The 19,092-nt window shown below is 37.1% G+C and overlaps 1 protein-coding gene across 1 annotated transcript; it reads left to right on the plus strand.

Moving 5' to 3' along the window:
- The first annotated feature begins 4,829 nt into the window (after positions 1 to 4,829).
- Positions 4,830 to 18,980, plus strand: LOC140147122 (uncharacterized). Its single transcript, XM_072168900.1, has 7 exons — positions 4,830 to 5,022; positions 6,212 to 6,282; positions 6,679 to 7,105; positions 9,131 to 9,204; positions 10,519 to 14,658; positions 16,785 to 16,987; positions 18,787 to 18,980. The coding sequence occupies exons 1-7, from the start codon at positions 4,830 to 4,832 to the stop codon at positions 18,893 to 18,895; spliced, it is 5,217 nt and encodes a 1,738-aa protein (XP_072025001.1). The 3' UTR covers positions 18,896 to 18,980.
- Positions 18,981 to 19,092: the final 112 nt, after the last annotated feature.

Consider the following 19,092-nt stretch of genomic DNA (forward strand, 5'->3'; position numbering starts at 1 on the left):
CAAGTGCATTAAAGCCATATAATGTACGCTTTCCAATAAATTTTAATTGCTGATTTTTTTAATACTGAGCCGCGCACCTCCGAAACTTGAAAGACCCCTGATTTTGATCAAATAGTGCTAAAAGATCCCTAATTTTGAATATTTCCGCTCTAAAAGACCCCTAAATTGTTCATTCCTTAAATGTCTGTGTTTTCCAGAGGATTTTCAACCAAAAAGCCTAAAATCACAGACAATGTAGATTATATGTATTATTGCGTGATATACAAGAGTAATACTCATCAAATGTATATCACGCAATACATTATAATTTACCTTTTCACGCGTAAGTTCACCCAGTAGGGCATTTACCTATCAGATTATTACCCAATTCGTGAAATCCCAACTGTCACAATATGACCAACATTAATACAGGTTCACTTTTTTAACTTCCGGTTAAAATTTTCATTTTATACGCTCTTTTCAGAGAATTTTATGAATCTGATGACAGTAAGCTTTCCAAAATGAATTGAATCTGCAAAAAGCGAGTGCATGAATGTGATACAAAATTCAAACACATGCAGCAAAAGTTTCCATTTGGTCCAAAATACTTAGTATAATAAGAATCCTTAGACCTTTACCTTTTATAGGAGTACTATGATTTTTCTTCCTACAATATTTATTTTCAGACAAAAAATATTTTGAAAGTGGTTTACCTGATTTTGACAAAATATTCTGTATTTCCTTTATTCAACATAGGCCAATACTGGGAAAGAAAAAAACACGCATCGCAACACGGGACTCTATGGAGAGTTATGCCAATTTCTGGCCTAACTAAAATTGGCCATGATGTAATGCGTCTTTAAATGGATCTGCCTTGAGATTGGTCGCCCATATCTCGCTATGGTTTAAATCTTCCGGGCCCGCGCCATTACCATTAACTACACCGTACACAATTATCTGTGGTATTTGCGGCACTTTTGTGTTGATGCGAAAGTTAATCTCTCATCAAACATCTAGCGCGTCTTTTACTTTACCATGCTGAGTACTTGTGGTTAATGGACTGATAAACAAGTATGCTTGACAGTGTGTTTTTAGAGAGCAAAGTCCCGGGGTAAAGTTCTGCTTAAAATTCAAAGTCCAAAGTCAAATTTTCGGGGTTCGCTATCAATAAACTGGTAGATTCCAAAATCAGAATTGTTCAGTATTAAAGTGAGCCATTATAATTATGCAAGATAATGTTGCATTCAATTACTTTTATTGTCACTAATCATCTGATATTTTTAACTCTTTATGACCATTTTACTCTTGAATACTTTAATTTTAATAAACATCAGTATAATTTTAATAAACATTAGTATAATTTTGAGTTCAACGAAATGGGTTCATCATGACTAATAATAACATATTTTAATAAAATTCGACTATGGCATAGTCTAATCTTTCACCTGTATATTGATATTCATGAACACATCAAAAAAGGGATGAATTTAAAAGAGTTAAACGTATTTTTATTATTATAAATTCTTTCTAATTTAAACAGTGGTTCCCTATACCACTATTAACACTGGTGCTCTGTCTACCGTTACCATAGTTACTCCCATGTCCTCTTGACGTTCATAAGCTTTAATAATATGAATTGAGATATTAACAATAAATTCTGCCAGGAAGACCCTTTTATAGTTAATTTCGAATGATTTGTTATTTGGTTAACAATTCGCTGTAGAAGCCCTGGTAGAAGAAGTGGTGTCACAGGATTAATTACCATAGCGACAGGTGAAAACAATTTTTGAATGTATTGCCCTGCACTATAATTTATAGCTGCACCCATCACATGCGTGTTTATCATATGCCAATTGACGCGGTATTTTTTTTTAATGCGCACGGTATTGTGTAGACGTAAACGAGTCACCAAAGTCAACAGGTCGAGTCAGCTGAATATCACTCGAGTCAGTCGTCTCATTTACCTCGCGTCACAAGAGTCATGACTCGTCTCGTTACAACACATTCCCAAGGAATTTGTGCATCAATTTGGATTGTTATTTGCCTTATACAATGTATATATTAAATTCAAGCAATGTTAGTTTTATAGTTTTCACATTTGACCCTCCTTCGCTCATAGAGTCGTATCATTGAATAGGGTGTGCAGTTTCAGTGTCAATGCACTGAATGCCAATGAACATCATGGTATCATAATTTGTACCTGCAGAAGAGCTCGAGTCCTTTGAATATAAAATACAGTAGCTACTATTTACCATGATTCGGTACTTACACTGAGATAATGTACTAAACTCGACATGCTTTTCGAAGTTCAACCATGATAACAAAAATCGTCCGATCCTACAGCAGTGCACTGCTAAACCGAAATTTCATTGTATAAAACCACAGATATTGGAACACAAACCTGCTTGTTATTTCCCTCATGCGCCAGTGATGACTAATGTCTGTAGTTTGCACATACTTACTATACGGCGGCAGCAGCAGTATATCTATTTTTATCATCAGCTGGAATTCCCCAGGTCATGCAAGGAAAGTAACAGCAAATCTGATTCGCTGGTAAAAAATAATCTCGTATCTAACCAACCACCGTCGTCCTTGGTGGCGTGCACAAAGGTCATTTCATGAATAGGGAATGCCCCGTGCTGAGAAATATTGCGAAATACAATGTACCCTTATCGTGCTGGCGGGCTGTTGTTGTTTGTCGCCAGATGTGAGGTTTATGATAATCTCATGACCTCTAGCAGACAGTTGTTCAGTTCTGAATTTTACACGCATGTACTGGCAAAGCATACGGAGGGGCAAAGTACTGGTTGGTTTATTGTGAATTGTTCTTTGGATATGACGACGAACAGTGTTGCAACGCAGTGAGACAGACATGTAGTATTACTGACCATGTAAGTCTAAACCTGACATATAAATAATTATGATGTATGCATAATGTTTCGTTCATACCTGTCACTTTGTGCCACATCATTTTTTGTATTCGCCGTTCGTTCGTACCTGAATGTTATTATTTTTATAGCGCAGTGTGTGTGTGTATGGCTATAAAGTACGGAGAGGCTTAACGTTACAGCAGAGAAGAGCCTACAGCGCCGAGAGTTTGCATTAACACTAATTAGCGCTTACACAGGTCTGCGCTTACAATTATTATTAAATAGCGCGCCGCTAAAGGTAAACGCTGCAACGCTCGATATAAATAACAACGTTTCTATGCGGATCCCGCTGTCGATGTCGTGTGGAGCCACCCATTATTTATACGACATGATATTTTCTTATGTTTTTAGGTATGATGTTTGTCCTCATTTAACATACATATTTAAAAATCACATGAAATGAAGTACATTTTATATTTTAAATTATATAGGCCTGCACTGTTGTATCTAATACTGAAATATCAGTTTGTATGGTGGTGCTATTCGTTTCACCGCGACGATATATCGATCCGATATCGGATATAAATAGTACCGGCGCGCGCTGTTGAAGGGGAGGTTTGAAGGTCATCAGAGGTCAAAGGTCATGGAAAGTAACCGGTTCAAATTTTAACTTTGTCCGATTGGCCTCAAACTTGGTGGGTGGAATCCTTGATATGCGTGGAATATATGAACACTATAAAATCGAGGTCATCCGATGTCAAAGGACATCTAGGGGCATTAAATTTAAAGTTTAAAAACTTGGTCATCCTGGTCAAAGGTCAGGTCAATTTTAAAGTTGCTCCGAATCGGGGATAATAATGCCAGACACTTAGGGAGTATTAAACCGTAAGGGTTTTCCGGGGTTAAAGGTCGGGACAAATTTAAAGTTGCTCCGAATGGGCTGTAACTTGCGGAAAATGATCACTGACACTTGGGGAGTATGAAACAGTAAAGGTCAATCGAGGTCAAAGGTCAGGTAGTGCTCAAACTCGGTGACAACAAAGGCTTATGGGCTTTACCGAAAAGATCAATTCTCAATAGTGATAGACTGGCTGACTGGTAGACTGACTGATGATCATCTATTGTTTCTACATGCACAGTGGATATATCAAAATATTTTGTGTTCTTGATCCCGGGGAAGGTACTTTAACATGAAATGAATAGGTAATGTTCAAATTGAAAAAATAAGGGCCTTTGGTGACAGAGCATGTGCTTGAGAAAAAGATATGGAGTCTTCATGGTCTTTGGGGGATAGCAGTGCTAAAAATTAACATAGATGGAAGTGGTTAAATAGTAGACTGACTCGAAAAGTGTTATACTTATTTGCTTTAAAGGGGGTTTAATTAATGTTATTTGAACGTAATTTCGACATGTCATAGCAGATATAAAAGCTACCTTCGATGGCTTCTGCTGGAGTATATTAGGAGAGAAGCCAAAAAACACGTGTTGAACAAGTACAGAAACTTTTTGGGAGATACGAACGTTCAAGATTCAAAGTACAAAATCAACGAGATTTCTTGTACAACAGATCAAATGAATGAAATTAGAAATTATGTTCTGGAAGGTGTCGGGCTTTTAGAAGCAAGGTCGGTAACAAATGCATCAGAGGTCACAGAAAATCTCATGACCAGGAGAACGTTTTGGAAAATTTTGCAGGGGTCAGGTCAAAGGTCATATGTGCCCAATCTTAGAATTGCCTTTTCAGGAAATCTGTAAGGAGTACGAGGCTCAAACTCGGTGACAACCTCATGACCAAGCGAACATTTTGGAACATTTTACAAGGGTCAGATACCTCCACAACCCCAACACGTCCTCGCTAGGTTTGTGGCTTATGACCACAGTTTTGGTCTAGTTATGTTATTATTGTTATATTGCAGATGACCTGGTGGAAGAAAACAACATAAACCTGAATAACTTGCGTAATCTGTCCTGTAATATAGTATGGCATCCGTTTTGGAGAGGACTATACTCGTCAAGGGAATTCCGTTCATTACAAATGTAACAGATGACTTGAAAGATAAACTCAGCATCCACTTTAGCAAGGGCAAAAACGGAGGTGGTGATATAGAGTTAATAGTTTGCCCACTTGGTGGAGATTCAAGCGAGGCGTTAGTTGTATTCGAGTCAGATGAAGGTAAGCATTAAGGTTTTGAATTAATGTGAAACCCGGGGAAGGCACTTAACACAGATGACCATATGGGTATACTCCCCCGGAAGGACCCCAGTGTGTAGAGGCCCCACCTCCGGGTGGGGCCTCACCTCCGGGTGGGAACTATGACTTTGCTAAAGCACTCTTTAGCAAAGTCATAGTTCATTGAATTTACAACCGTATGACAAAACAGGTGAAAACATTTTGCACAAGATTTGCAATTTTAAAAGAATTGGCCATTGCTCATTCTAATGTAGCTAGTATATGGCCAATATAAGTGTGCTCTTTCATTTAAGGGGGTACTACACCCCTGGCCAATTTTGTGTCTATTTTTGCATTTTTCTCAAAAATTATAGCGCATTGGATAGATAAGAGTAAGTAAGATATGTATATTATAGGGGCAAGGACTGCAACTACTGCACTGAAAATTCAGCAACTCAAGGCACGTAGTTATTGATTTATTGATCAAATATTGGTTTTCCCTCATTTTTGACTGTAACTCCACAACTGTTGTATGTGCTGAAATTAAATTTCCAGTGGAGTAGTTGTAGTCCTTGCCCTATAATACACATATCTTACTTGCCCCCAATGCGTTATAATTTTTGAGAAAAATGCAAAAATAGGCACAAAATTGGGCAGGGGTGTAGTACCCCCTTAATGACATAAAATTTGAAAAATATTGTTAGGAACACTTGAGGTTTTGACTTTTAAAAGCTACATTTGCCCCCTCCCTTCCCATGTGAAAAGCCGGTAATCGATGGTTATAAAAAATGCTACATTTTGCCCCAAAATCATTTTTAAAAACCTAATTTGCGCCCAAATTTCTAATATTTTTGGTGAAGTTGATCAAAATTCAAAAATAAAAAATTTATTCCTAGATATTTTTATCTAATTTTTAAAAATAATAAAAAATTATTTTTGACCCAAGAAATATTTTTGTTACGTGGTCCGAAAAAAAAAATTGGGCCAAAGAGCGTTGTTTTGGGTGATTTTCTCCAAAAATGAGCAATTTTGCCCAAATTTGACCTCATGGATTCATCAAGTCTAAATTTCCCATTCTAAATATGTATACTTTTATACTTTAGACCAATATTTTTAGCAGTTATATAAGACCCAAAAGTTTCCATAATTATAATTATTATTATAATTAATTATACTTTCCTTTTTTGTTCAGTTGTGCATACAGTCCTTGGCAAGCAGCATGTAATAGAGAACCAAGAAGTTGAAGTAGAGCGACTACCTCCAGTAAGTAGGCTATTGCTTATTTATTTTAAAGTTACCTTCCAATGAAATAATTCTTGTGAAACAGATCAACAAAATGGTAACATGGTACATTATAAGTGTTCCAAAAATAGTTTTTAAAACTGCTCAACACTCAACTCGAAATGGTTTTGTTATTTCAAAATAAATAACAAAATCTGTAACAAATGACAATTAATGTTCAAATTGACAAATAAGGGCCCGTGGTCATGGTGGTGACAGTGTGTTTGAAAACAAAAATGGAGTCTTCATGGTCTTTGGGGGACATGCTAAAAAATTAACATGGATGGAAGTAGCTAAATAGTAGACTGACTTGGCAAGTGTTATACTTATTTGGTTTAAAGGGATTTAATTAAGGTTATTTGAACTTAATTTCGACAGGTCATAGCCGATTTAAAAGCTACCTTCGATGGCTTCTGCTGGAGTATATTATCAAGAGAGAAATCGAAAAAACTTGTTGCACAAGTACAAAAACTTTTGGGAGATACGAAGGTTCAAGGTTCAAAGTACAAAATCAACGAGATTTCTTGTACAACAGACCAAATGAATGAAATTGGAAATTATGTTCTGAAAGGTGTCGGGCTTTTAGAAGCAAGGTCGGTATCCAATAATACATCAGACATGTCAGAGGTCACAGAAAGATGTGTGTATATCGGGAATATCCCGTATGTGACGGATGAAAAGGAACAACTTGAAGAAGCAATAAAGACGCATGTTGAATCAAAAATCGGCTCTGGAATTGAACGAGTGATATGTGGGGTTCAGGGGAGCTTGGAAAAAGCTCTAGCTGTTTTCAAGAATGTCAAAGGTAAGTTCTGGAAAAGATATTAGGACTATCATGGTGGATTGAAGATGCTGAATTTTGCATTTAGGGTATTCGAGGTTTTGATAATAAACAATGATAAACATTTTTACTGTTGACTTACCATGTTTATTATGTATACACGATAAATAATATGTATATCGTTACTATTAGATGTACTAATGCCAATTTTTATACACAAATTTATTCAGGAGGCATGGGCATGACCCAAATAAAACGTTTTCTGGCCACGTGTTTTGAACTCGCCACCCTTAGCGTTACATCACAAATATTATGAATTTTTACACCAATCAAGTTTCAAATTAGAATATCTCCACAACTATCAACCCTAAACTAGCAAAAGTATACACTTTTGGAAAGCTGAAGGCAAAAGCAATTTAAATATACACATTTCAACTCACTGTACAGGGTGACCTTGAAGTTATACAGGGTAGAATAAAAAAATCCAAATAAAAAATGGGCCATTTAATGCATTGCTTATTACTAACTTGCAGTTATAAACTGAAAGTAAACAACATTGATTTGGTTAGAGGTTAGGGGGAGCCTACTGACTCTGGAAGAACAAAAATCACAGCTGTTTGGTAATCTCGGAATACAGGGTGTCCCAAAATATGTTCAAAATTTTTTACAATTCAACATATTTTGAACTGAAACATTTTACCCCTAACCCATAAAAAAAAAAGTTAGTCCATATTTAGATTCCTCATCAAATTTCCTCTCAGAAAATGTAAACTTTGACTATGATAGGATAAGTAATTAAAATTTACAGCAACTTTTAGATTTTGAAGACATCCGCATTGCTTACTACAGTGTTTAATATGAAAACGGGTAGTTTTGTACATAAAAGTTTGCATTTTATAGACCAATCATAAAGAGTTAAAAATGATTAAAAACAATTAGCAGAATTAATAATCTTTCAAAAGAGCTCTTAACCATGTCTGTAGCCCATATGGATGCAAAGATATGATCAGTTGATTCAACGCACACACACAAAATCTTTATTTCCCATAGACTTTGCACATACCGCCACCGCCTCTTCCGCCACCGCCTCATCCACCACCTCGGTCATTCTGAACTCAAACAACGCTAACTCCACTATCTTAGCTGATAAACAATTCTCCTTTGGAGGTCTGTTAGGGCACTTATATAGCTACAAAATGACACCAAACACTCTTCAATACCTTTTGTTTAAGCAGAGATATAACTGGAAAAGCGTAACAACACCACCATTTTTGGGTGGCGAGTTCAAAACGCGTGGCCTTCTACTTTTTGTTAACAATAGTAAATATCTTTCCAAAGTAAGCGTAGAACTTGCCTCTTAACTAAAATGTTAATTATAATGCTGCTTTCAATGATATTAATTATTTTTTTGTATCTTTTCAAAAATGCGAATTTTGCTATCCCATTTTGTTCTCCTGGTGCAGATGAAAGTTTCAACTTTTACTCAGAGCTTGAAGTGAAGCGCTTTTGAGTTCAAGTTTATATACTAATATAATTATGCTCAAAAAAGTGTGGGGTGTTTGATATTTGGGGAGGGGTGTAGGATGGGGTGGATATAGGAGACTGTAGTGGGATGTGAACTTAATGTGATGGATTTTAGATGGATGGACTAGCCTTGTTTTTAAAAAAAGTGGAGAACTAGTTGTTGATTCGGTATATCTCCCTGCTCTGATGCCTTTTGGGGGCGCCCGCTACGGCGGGGCCCCTTATATTTGGCATGACTTTGTAAAAAGCTTCTAATTTCGGTCTTGCTAGATTTACTTCGCAACTGTTTTGCTTAAAAGTATGCCCAGCTTAGAAATAAAAACACTACTTGCTTGGATTTGATTTTGATTTTATTACTGTTTACTAATATGTAATTTTCAACATATCACATCATAGCTCCCATTGGGCGCCCATTCCTTTTTTAAAGGATTTTTTATTGTGTAATGGTATGTGGTATTTTACCACTTTCTATATATAGTAGGCCTAGATCTAATATAATTAATTAATCGTTCCTTTTTGTTTTAGATCGAGAGAAATTCCTATCACATGGAGACCAGCAATTTTTCGATGAAATACTGAAGGTGGAGAAGCTACCACCGGTGAGTCAAAGCAAATAAACATTGAATAATCTTGAAACAAGATACAGATATCGATGATGCTCGGCGGAAATGAAAACAAAAACACTTATGGAGAAGTTCTAACTAAAGAAAGAAATCATATTATGTCAAAAGATTCCTTATTGTAGTATTTTCCCTAATAGTTAAGATTTTTCGTGAGTAGGTTACCTTCATGAATCTCGAATTAAATAAATATGTGGTCTTTATTTAACACATATTCATTCCACATTAAAAATGATTGTTGGCCGACGGTTTAGTTTGTTTTGAAAACTCCGAACACACCGTTGAATTGACTGCTACAAAGCTACGTCAAAATGCATCATGAGATCCAATAAAATAATCCATAAATTATTAATTTTTGTAATTCAACTTAAGGGATCTGGAATGAGCGTTTTGAGCGTTTCGACAGTATTTTTTGTGGGACATATCGAATTGTATTCTGAATACGAAGAATGTCTTTTTGATATCAAATAATTTTCATTTTTTGAAATTTACGATATAGTACAAATTTTATTACAAATTATTAAAATTTGATATTTTTAACATTTTTGATATATAACAGTCCTCAAAGTAAATTTTATAAATCTAATGATATATTCTTAAAGTGTATGTAGCTGGGAGGAAAATAGACGACAATTGAAAATTTTGACCTTTCATATTGAAGATATGGATTTTTTCCCAAAAGACCTAATTTTTTTGGTGTTTTGGGAAAAAAATCCATATCTTCAATACGAAAGGTCAAAATTTTCAATTGATCGTCGGCTTTTCATCCCACCTACATACACTTTGAATATAAATCATCAGATTTATAAAGTTTACTTCGAGTACTGTTAAATATCAAAAATATCAATTTTAATCATTTGCCATAAAATGTGTATTACATTGCGAATTTCAAAAATCGAAATTATTTGATATCAGAAGGACATTCTTCGTATTCAGAATGCAATTCGATATGTCTGATGTGCTCTAATGTCCCACAATAAATACTGTCCAAACGTTCATACCCCATCCCTTAAGGAGGATCTAATGTTGTAGTTGGAAGAAGTAGTTCAAGCACGGCTTATTATAACAGATGGTTACATATCATTTTGATACAACTTGTGGATTTTAGTAGAATTAATCATAATGTTTATGAGTAGTTCGTAAAGATTGTGTGAAAAGTAGACTTTGGGATTTTAGGATTATTTTTGATATGATTGTTTGAAAATGATGTTCTCTCAAAAGAGTATAAAATTTCTTGCTAGTTAACATTTAGTTGTAATTATGTATAATGAAATCATTTTAAATTTATTACAGATATTTGAAACAGCAGTCGCGATGATTGACAATATGTACATGAAATGTATACCAAGAAATACGCTGAAACCGCTCGTGTCTACCATGAAAGCCGATTTTGGAGCCACTTTTACCTCTGACGGTAGAAAGTTGATAGGAACTGTTCAGCAAATCCAGGAAGCTGTTTTCCGTTTCCATTCAGCCTTGGGGCTACCCGAAGATGGGGAAATGTCTGACCACCAATCACAAGACAAAAAGGAGAAACCATCAATCAATAGGAAGGATTCCAAAACGCAAGTCACTTCTGAAACTAGTGTACCTACCAACAGCAATGATCAAGCGGGCAAAGACGCCAAACCTTTCGGTCGTTCAAACTCCAGTGCGAAAACAGATGATAATCTAAACATGTCAGATATACACGCCTCCCGCTCCCAGAAAGTTGACATACAAGATGCACAGACGGACGAGGCGATGGACATTGAAATGGAGCCAAACGATGGCACAGTCGCCGGTTCAAAAGGACAGCAATCGATTACCGTTGTTACAGACTACTTCAGTCATCCACATGGTGCTTCAAATTACCATGCAAGTCAAACAGCACCTGTAACCTCCGTGTGCCCATCTACAACAGATGGAAACCAGCAAACCAGAGTATCGTCCTCGTTCATACCGGTGGACAAAATGATATACCAGTACATGAAGTTGAACTTAAAAGAAAGGCTAGAGCGTATTCAGAAAGACAACAATGTCAAAATCAAGTTCGATACGCATAAGTTGCAAGAACCAGACCAAATAGTTGTAGAATTGAAAAGCAAGAAAGAAACATCAGATATAGCAAAGGCACAAGAAGAATTTTTGGCCCTCCAAACTGAAGTTCAGAAAGGCACGATGATAGTTCCCGTTTCCTGTAAGGGTGTCGACGCGCGTAAACACGACGCTATGCAAGCGAAGTTTAAGAAGAAATTCCCTAAAATTGTTATGTCATGGAAAAACGACACTGATTGTATACTTCTAGGGGAAACGGCATCGGTTGAGACCGCGGCTCAGGAATTAAACGACACAATCTCCTGCTATGAGAGCATGGCTGTCGACGAAATAACGTTTGAGTACTTACGTACAGTAAGAGCAGATCATTTAGAAACTATCAAAAAGAAATACAATATCGATATAGAGCTCCAAGATGACGCCTCTTCCGATACCAACCAACGAATGGCACACATTAAGCCAAGCAAAAAAGCATGGAAGAAAAGTTGTAAACTTGAAGATTTGCATGAAGCAAAGGAAGCGTTCATAAATTTGTACCAACAAACCTTTTTCAGCTTAAAACGTGTCCCAGTCAAGTGCCGCGGAATCTCAAAAGTAGCGTTAGATAGGGCTATAAAAGATACGAAACAGAAGTTTCCAGATGTGATCATAATGAAGACAAGTCCCACGGAGGAAATCATCATATGTGCTGTAGAGGAGACTGTAGATGACATAGTCCGAGAGTTCAGAAGCCTCGCAGGACTAGTCTCCAAGAGAAAACTGAAGAAAGCAGATTCTGACAGTAAAGAACAACTTACACAACGTTCCCGACAAACATCAAACTACTCATTACCAGATGAAAGCCCTGAAACTGTTCCATCTCCAAGGTTTGAAGCAAACATAACGCCATCTTGGTTTGCTACTACAGAAGGAGTAGAAATCCATGTGATTACAGGTGATATAACTACACAAAGGGTCGATATTATTGTAAATTCTGCCAATGCATATTTGAGGCATAACGGAGGTGTGGCAAAGGCAATTTTTGCAGCAGCCGGTCCTGGTCTTCAAAGAGAATGCGATGATATTTTAAAAGGCACGTACATTCAGGTCGGAGAGTGCCTAGATACAAATTCCTTCGATTTGCGGTGCAAACGTATCGTTCATGCTGTTGGTCCGGAGTATGCTAAAGGAAACTTTCCCAGACTTCTTGAGAGGACATTTTTGAACGCTCTTGTGAGGAGTGATAATCAACTTTGTGCAAAATCTGTTGCAATTCCTCTGATCAGCTCAGGGGGCCTAGGGGGTCCAAAGGAGGTGTGTGCTGAAGCACTAATAACAAGTCTGACACGATTCAGCCAGAAACACCGAGAACATTTGAAGCAAGTTTTTCTTGTCAACAAAGATGAAGATGTAACTCGCGTCCTAAAGCAGAACTGCTTGAAGAAATTCCGACAAGCTCCACAGCTAAAAGAACGTCCAATTCCAGCCACAACCGCAACCGCAACGAGATTAAGTTACAAGACCAGAAAAGGATTAGATATCGAGATCGAATCTGGAGATATAACAAAGGCACAAGTTGACACGATAGTTAATGCTGCCAATAAAGATCTTCGACACGGAGGCGGCGTCGCTGGTGCGATATCTAGAGCAGCAGGGAAAGACATGCAAGACGAATGTAGACGTATCATGAAACCGCGTCCACCACTGAGTAATGGCGAGTGCATTGTCACTTCCGGATATAAACTTCCATGCAGAATTTTACACATTGCAGGACCAATCTATGGTAGGAGCAGTTCTGACAACGAATTCTACAAAAAACTAAAGGAAACCTTTCTGTGTGCTATCCGACATGCTAATATCCCCGTTGAAGCTAAGACACTTGCTATCCCTTTGATCAGTTCTGGCATATACGGCGGTCCCAAACCCATATGTGCCAAGGCTCTGTTGGATGCGATAGAAGAATTCGACAATGATCCATGTCATATAATCAAAACAATACACCTGATCAATTTAGACGAGCCTTCAACTCAAGCACTAGTGGACGTTTTCAACAAGCGTATAAATGTAGATGTGCATGATCTCTTAAATTCCGAACTAGTTGTCTCTCCATCAGTTCACCAAGAGTTCAAAACAAAACACGAGATTCAACTGTACGTTAAAGAAGGCGACATAACACCATTAGATGTAGACGTGATCGTAAATCCAACAGATTCAAGTCTCCTAAATTCGTTTGGTATCTCGAAAGCTATATCTAGAGCTGCTGGAAACGAACTGCAACAGGCATGTGGATCTATCATGCAGCATCGGAAATGGTCACGTCTTGCCTCGGGAGACGTTATTGAAACGAAGGGGTTTGGACTCAAGTGCAAGTATATTCTGCACACGCCTAGTCCTTACTATGGCGGAAATGACTACAAGAAGAAGTACCACGAAACGCTATCACAACTTTATCAAAAATGTTTATTCTTAGCGAGTAGTAAAGAAGGTGTTCAATCCATAGCTCTCCCCCTCATTGGAGCTGGATTAGGTGGATGTCCAAATGAAGTATGTGCCCATGCTCTCGCAACTGCAATGAGTCTATTCCGTGACAAGAAAGAATATCTTCACCTGCAAACCATAGTCCTGGTCAGCATTGATCCAGACGCGGTAAGAGCCATTGAAAGTGCTTTAAGTATTGTTGAAGACGAGACTCGTCGTGCAGAAAGCAACTTACGCAGCAAGCCCGGTCTCAAATCCGACACTGCAACTGCTTCTCTAAAATACGACACTGCCGCAAATCCAGATGGACAAATGCCCGGTGAGCAAAGACGACGAGATTACAATGATACGAGTGCAAGACATACGAGTAAAACAGGAGAACGTCAAAATCCGTCATCAAATCAAGGTACTATACCAAAGTATACTTCACCAATCACAGTCTCAAGACAGGACACACACACTAGACAAGATGTTGAAAACACTCAGCAGACTGGCATTTATAACACTTACCTTTCTCCTATGATAACTAAGTTTTCTAGCACAGTGTCTTCAGTTTGGTCCAATTCAGAGTCTCAATCCAGTCCACTTTCTACGCAAGCGTTAGCGTCTACTGTCGAAGGTTCAACTGGAAACAATCCATTGAAGTTAGATCAAGCCCGGAGTCAAATGGAAACTGGACAACATACTTGTGGAAAGTGTTATGTTGTCACAGGACTTAAACATCTAGAGAGTTGTTGTCACACGTTCTGCAAAAGATGTATCATGGAGTATGTCGCTCCAAGCTCAAAATGTTTTACCTGCGGCGTACTGTACTGTGTTGTGTCTGGACTTCGGAAGAGCACGATGACATATTACGTTCGGACTAACCTGGCACTTTCTGGGGAAACGACAAATGGAGCGATTGTCATCGACTACAACTTTCCTGATGGCATTTTAATGGTAAGTAACTTGAATAATAAAACAATAACTAAAAAAATCAGAAAGTGTTACTCCTTGATACAGGATGATCCAAAATGCCATTCATGTGACAGTATCTATGATATTTTAACGTTTCCCTTCTAAATTTTGAATAGTCTGGTGTAAACACCAAGACGTAAAGAAATCCCATTAATACATATTTATATAACGTAAAATAAGTTGAATATCACACTATAATAGCTTTTTATAAAGTCACCGGTTTGAACTCATCATAATTATAATTTATATCAATACGCAGTCGTTTGAAACCCCGATTCGAATTGGGATGGGTAAGATGCCAAGCTCCAATTTCTAAATCATGATTTAAATAGGTTCCCAGTGGTCTTTCTCAAAAAGAATTGAAAAGGATTTGACAGTTAGTTGTATCCCAACGCTCTGCAGGGTCTATTGTTCTATTGTTTCCGATTAGAGCGCTGACATATTGGAAAATGTTGCCAATCAATATTCATGAGAGTGTACATTCAACGTCCAGTTTGCGAAATTGGGTGAGTTGTGTTTGGTAGGTGTGAAATACATCTGACTGGGCGTTTTAATTACGTAACGAATAAAGGCATTGACATCGTCGAATGGCTGCCCAGTGCTGTTATGTGTTTAGTTATTATATAGGCCTAATAATTAAATGTATTCATCATTCCTTTAACTTCTTTCCCCTTCTCTGTACTTATTTTTCCTAGGCCTACATTTTATCACTCCCTCGCTCTCATTGTCCCCTCTCACCCTCCCTCTCTCATTCCCATCATTTTCCTTATATTTCTATTTATCTACTTGCCTTTATTATCCCTTCCTCCAGCCCTCTCTCATTCTCCATATCCCCTCCTCCCCTTTCCCCCCCTCCCAAGACTTCTCACAGAGGTGAATCTGTCCCTCCCCAATCCCCTCCCCTCTTTGGGTACGCCACTATTTCTATACCAATCTCCTTCTTAAAATAACATTAAATGGAAATTTCTTAAAAACAACCTTTATAGGCCTATACTTATACTTTCATGTATACGTATAGCGATTACCATTATAGTGTAATATAGATATATGGACTGGAAATGGCAGCCTTATACATTCTAATGTGTAATCGATCACCAAGAGCATTCAATTTATTTAAATGAAACACCTATCGTCAGGTGGGTGGTAAAGATGATTGCATCGACAGCTAAAGCCTCCTTATAGTCTTCAGACCCACACAAGCACACATTTGGGATACATTGAGTACAATGGTACCACTTTACACATGACTGCCCTTACACATGACTGTAGTGTGGTCACTTATTGATACTCGCCTGTTGTGTAGAGCGTTAATATGATGCCGGATCAGTGACCAATTTAATGGCGGAACCCTTTATTCGAAACAATGGTACCACTTTTATGAATAGCCTGTCGCAACTTCTAATCGGCATCAAACGAACAAAAGATTATATAATCTATTGCGACTCTATTTCTATTTAAAAGCTCTTTGGTTGTATCCTCTTTGATTGAATCTTCTATTCAACATAATATCTTGTTAATTATGGTAGTTGTATTGTACCACTCTATATTTGCTTGGCTCTAATCTCCATATCACTATTGTTTGACGTTACCATGGGATCGGTATTTTGATCGTAATAGATATTATTGGTGCGACAGTACTTGTATCGGTTTATTGCCAGTCTCTTAAATAATTAATATCTTCATCTTCTCTTTCTTACGTTGCATTAAACATTGCAATACTGAATGCATTTATTGTGGAGTACCATTAAGAAATTAATTCCTTATTTCTATTTTACTTATCTTACCGTATTTTACCATGGTAAATATGATGGCGGTAAATTACCGGTAAATTGCCACACAGGTTGTAGATATCATGGACGTATATATTTAGAGCGTCGTGGTAGTGTTTTTTTAAATTCAATGTCTGAAGAACACAGATCACCTAATTTTGAATAATTTGTTGTGATTACTAATGTGTTTAAAAAACAGATGAAATGCAACCCTACCCTGGCATCTCTTTTCTAAAGAATGGATGTCGCAAACTGGTATCCTTGATTTACTAATATATGAAGTCACGTATAAATATATATTTCTGACTCTACACTGTTTGTACTTTTTTAAATTTTTAGGAGAAGAAACGTGAAATGCAGTATAAAGGGAACACATTCACAGCCTATCTACCCAACTCTGGGGAAGGGATAGAAGTAGTATGGATGCTGCGAAACGCTTTCATCACGGGAAAAAGCTTCAAGATAGACTATTCACAAAGCTCAAAGTTGGAAGTGATGTGGTCTGGTCAGATTACGCACAAGAACAGCCTTAGAGGTGGCATGTAAGTCAACATGGCTGAAGTTTTTATGGTTTCTAAGACTTTTAAAATTGCAGATCTAGAATAATTGTATTTTATACAATACAAGGAATTAAAATTCCTTGGCTACACGTCCAATACTTCAAGTTCAAGTTCGACCTTGGAGTAGTTAGTAAGTCAGATCTAGAATTGTATTTATTCCTTGGCTGTCACGTCCAATACTTCAAGTTCGACCTTGGAGTAGTTCTTGTGTAAGAATGAACTTGTGCTAGAGACTTTGTCCCCTACAAATTTTGACATAACTATAGTTACCAGATCTTAATTTCTGTTTCAGGTATTTGAAATTCATAAAAATATAGACCTAATTTAGCATTGTAAATTATATACATGAAGCAGCCACAGGAAGTCGGTTTGCATGATTAGACAGATCTTCGAGAGACTTGCTAGTAATAAACTTGATGGGAATAGATATGAAAGTTTGGGAGGTATGTTAATAAAAATGCCTTTAAAAAAAGGAATGTGGCGCCCAATGTGAACTTGGACGTGATATGGTGAATTCCATGGTGTGTAGATTTGGTATAATGATTTTTCTAGGGAAGAGTAGAAGATGATCAAATGCAAGAGAAATGTGTTTGATTGGGGAAGGTGTTCTGACAATCCAAATATAAACTTAGTCCACCTCAAATGACCTGTAACAATTTGTGATTGACATTACTTAATTCACCTCGGATGACTTTGATCTGACATTCAACATTTTCGCGCTTACACCAATTATATCTATAACAATTTAACTCTTACAACTTCCTGTCAACTCTCTAATTTAAAACTCTAAATTTCTGTCTGTTTGCCTTTTCTGTCTTCATTGGTCTTGTACCATTTTATATTACACTACAATTTGTTACAATTATTGAGATAAGCAAACATTGCTGGGTAGATAACAGGCTTTAGTTATTTACTTAACCCAATCATGGAGGTAGTAGCTAGTACTACCTCCATGGCAACTAACTTTCACTATATAGATTCTATGGTAATTAGCAAACAAAAGCCATCAGTTTATTGAGGCCTCGTTAATTGATCTTATCACTATGGACCACAAGAGTCTCATCCCAATGGCATAGTCCAATAACCTCAATTACATAATCATAGTGCAAAATTTGACCTCAAGTTGCAGAGTATGAGTTTGTGTACCCAAATTTTCAAGGAATGTTCCCATGATAGATGAGCATGTTGTGGATCCTAGTGTATGGTCAAATGTCACCGTCTATCGGGTTCTAAGGCACACGGTAAACTGGTTGAACGCATACAAAGGTCAGGATTTATTTGGTGTTTTTATAAATCCTAATTTTGTATTTTAAACAAAGAATATACGCTCACCATTTTATCCCGTGCATATCAGAAAACAATAATAAAATAAAATCCAAGCAAATTGTGGTTTTATTTATGAGCTGGCTGCTGGGCATAATTTTAGCAAAACAATTGCGAAGTCAATCTAGCAAGAGTGAAATTAGAAGCGTTTCACAAAGTCATGCCTATATATTGTGGCGCCTCCGTAGAGGGCGCCACAAAAACAACCACGGTCAAAGGTCATTTAGAGATCAAATTGTAAATTGCTCAGATTTGACCACCTGTGGATTTGACTGAAATTAACTTGGTGGAAATAATTTTGAGGAGAACATGCTGAAAATCATTTCCCCCGGATCAGTAACTTATCTCGGGATCTGCTACGTTTAAGCATTGTGTTAACATCGCTATGATAATACTGATACAATCATTATTATTCATTTGACTTGACAAGGCTTTTTTTAAATAATTTAATGTTTCAGTGCTGATCAAGGCTTTCCTGACCCTGGCTACCTAACGAGAGTGAAGGAGGAATTACGAAAATGTGGAATAGTAAGCAGTTTATCTAATGAAAGTTTTAAGTCAAAATAAGGTAAACAAATGCAGGAGAAAATTCCACGTCCAAAAAGATGCGTGTACTTCATGCGACGCAATCATTATTCCTTTCCTCGACTTGATCCAGCCAGAAGAAGAACAATATTATTATTCTTGATCTTCTTCTCATTTTGTCAACTCAAGAGAAAGAATAGATTTCGTAATATATTTTGTAAATAGTCATAAAGATACCG

This window comes from Amphiura filiformis, chromosome 3 (genome assembly GCF_039555335.1).
Source record: "Amphiura filiformis chromosome 3, Afil_fr2py, whole genome shotgun sequence".
NCBI classification, from domain to species: domain Eukaryota; kingdom Metazoa; phylum Echinodermata; class Ophiuroidea; order Amphilepidida; family Amphiuridae; genus Amphiura; species Amphiura filiformis.

Coding starts and splice junctions, on each gene's coding strand:
- LOC140147122 (XM_072168900.1), top strand. CDS start 4,830: ATGGCATCCGTTTTGGAGAGGACTATACTCGTCAAGGGAATTCCGTTC. Junction 6,283..6,678: donor AAGTAGAGCGACTACCTCCA/GTAAGTAGGCTA, acceptor TAATTTCGACAG/GTCATAGCCGATTTAAAAGC. Junction 9,205..10,518: donor AGGTGGAGAAGCTACCACCG/GTGAGTCAAAGC, acceptor AATTTATTACAG/ATATTTGAAACAGCAGTCGC.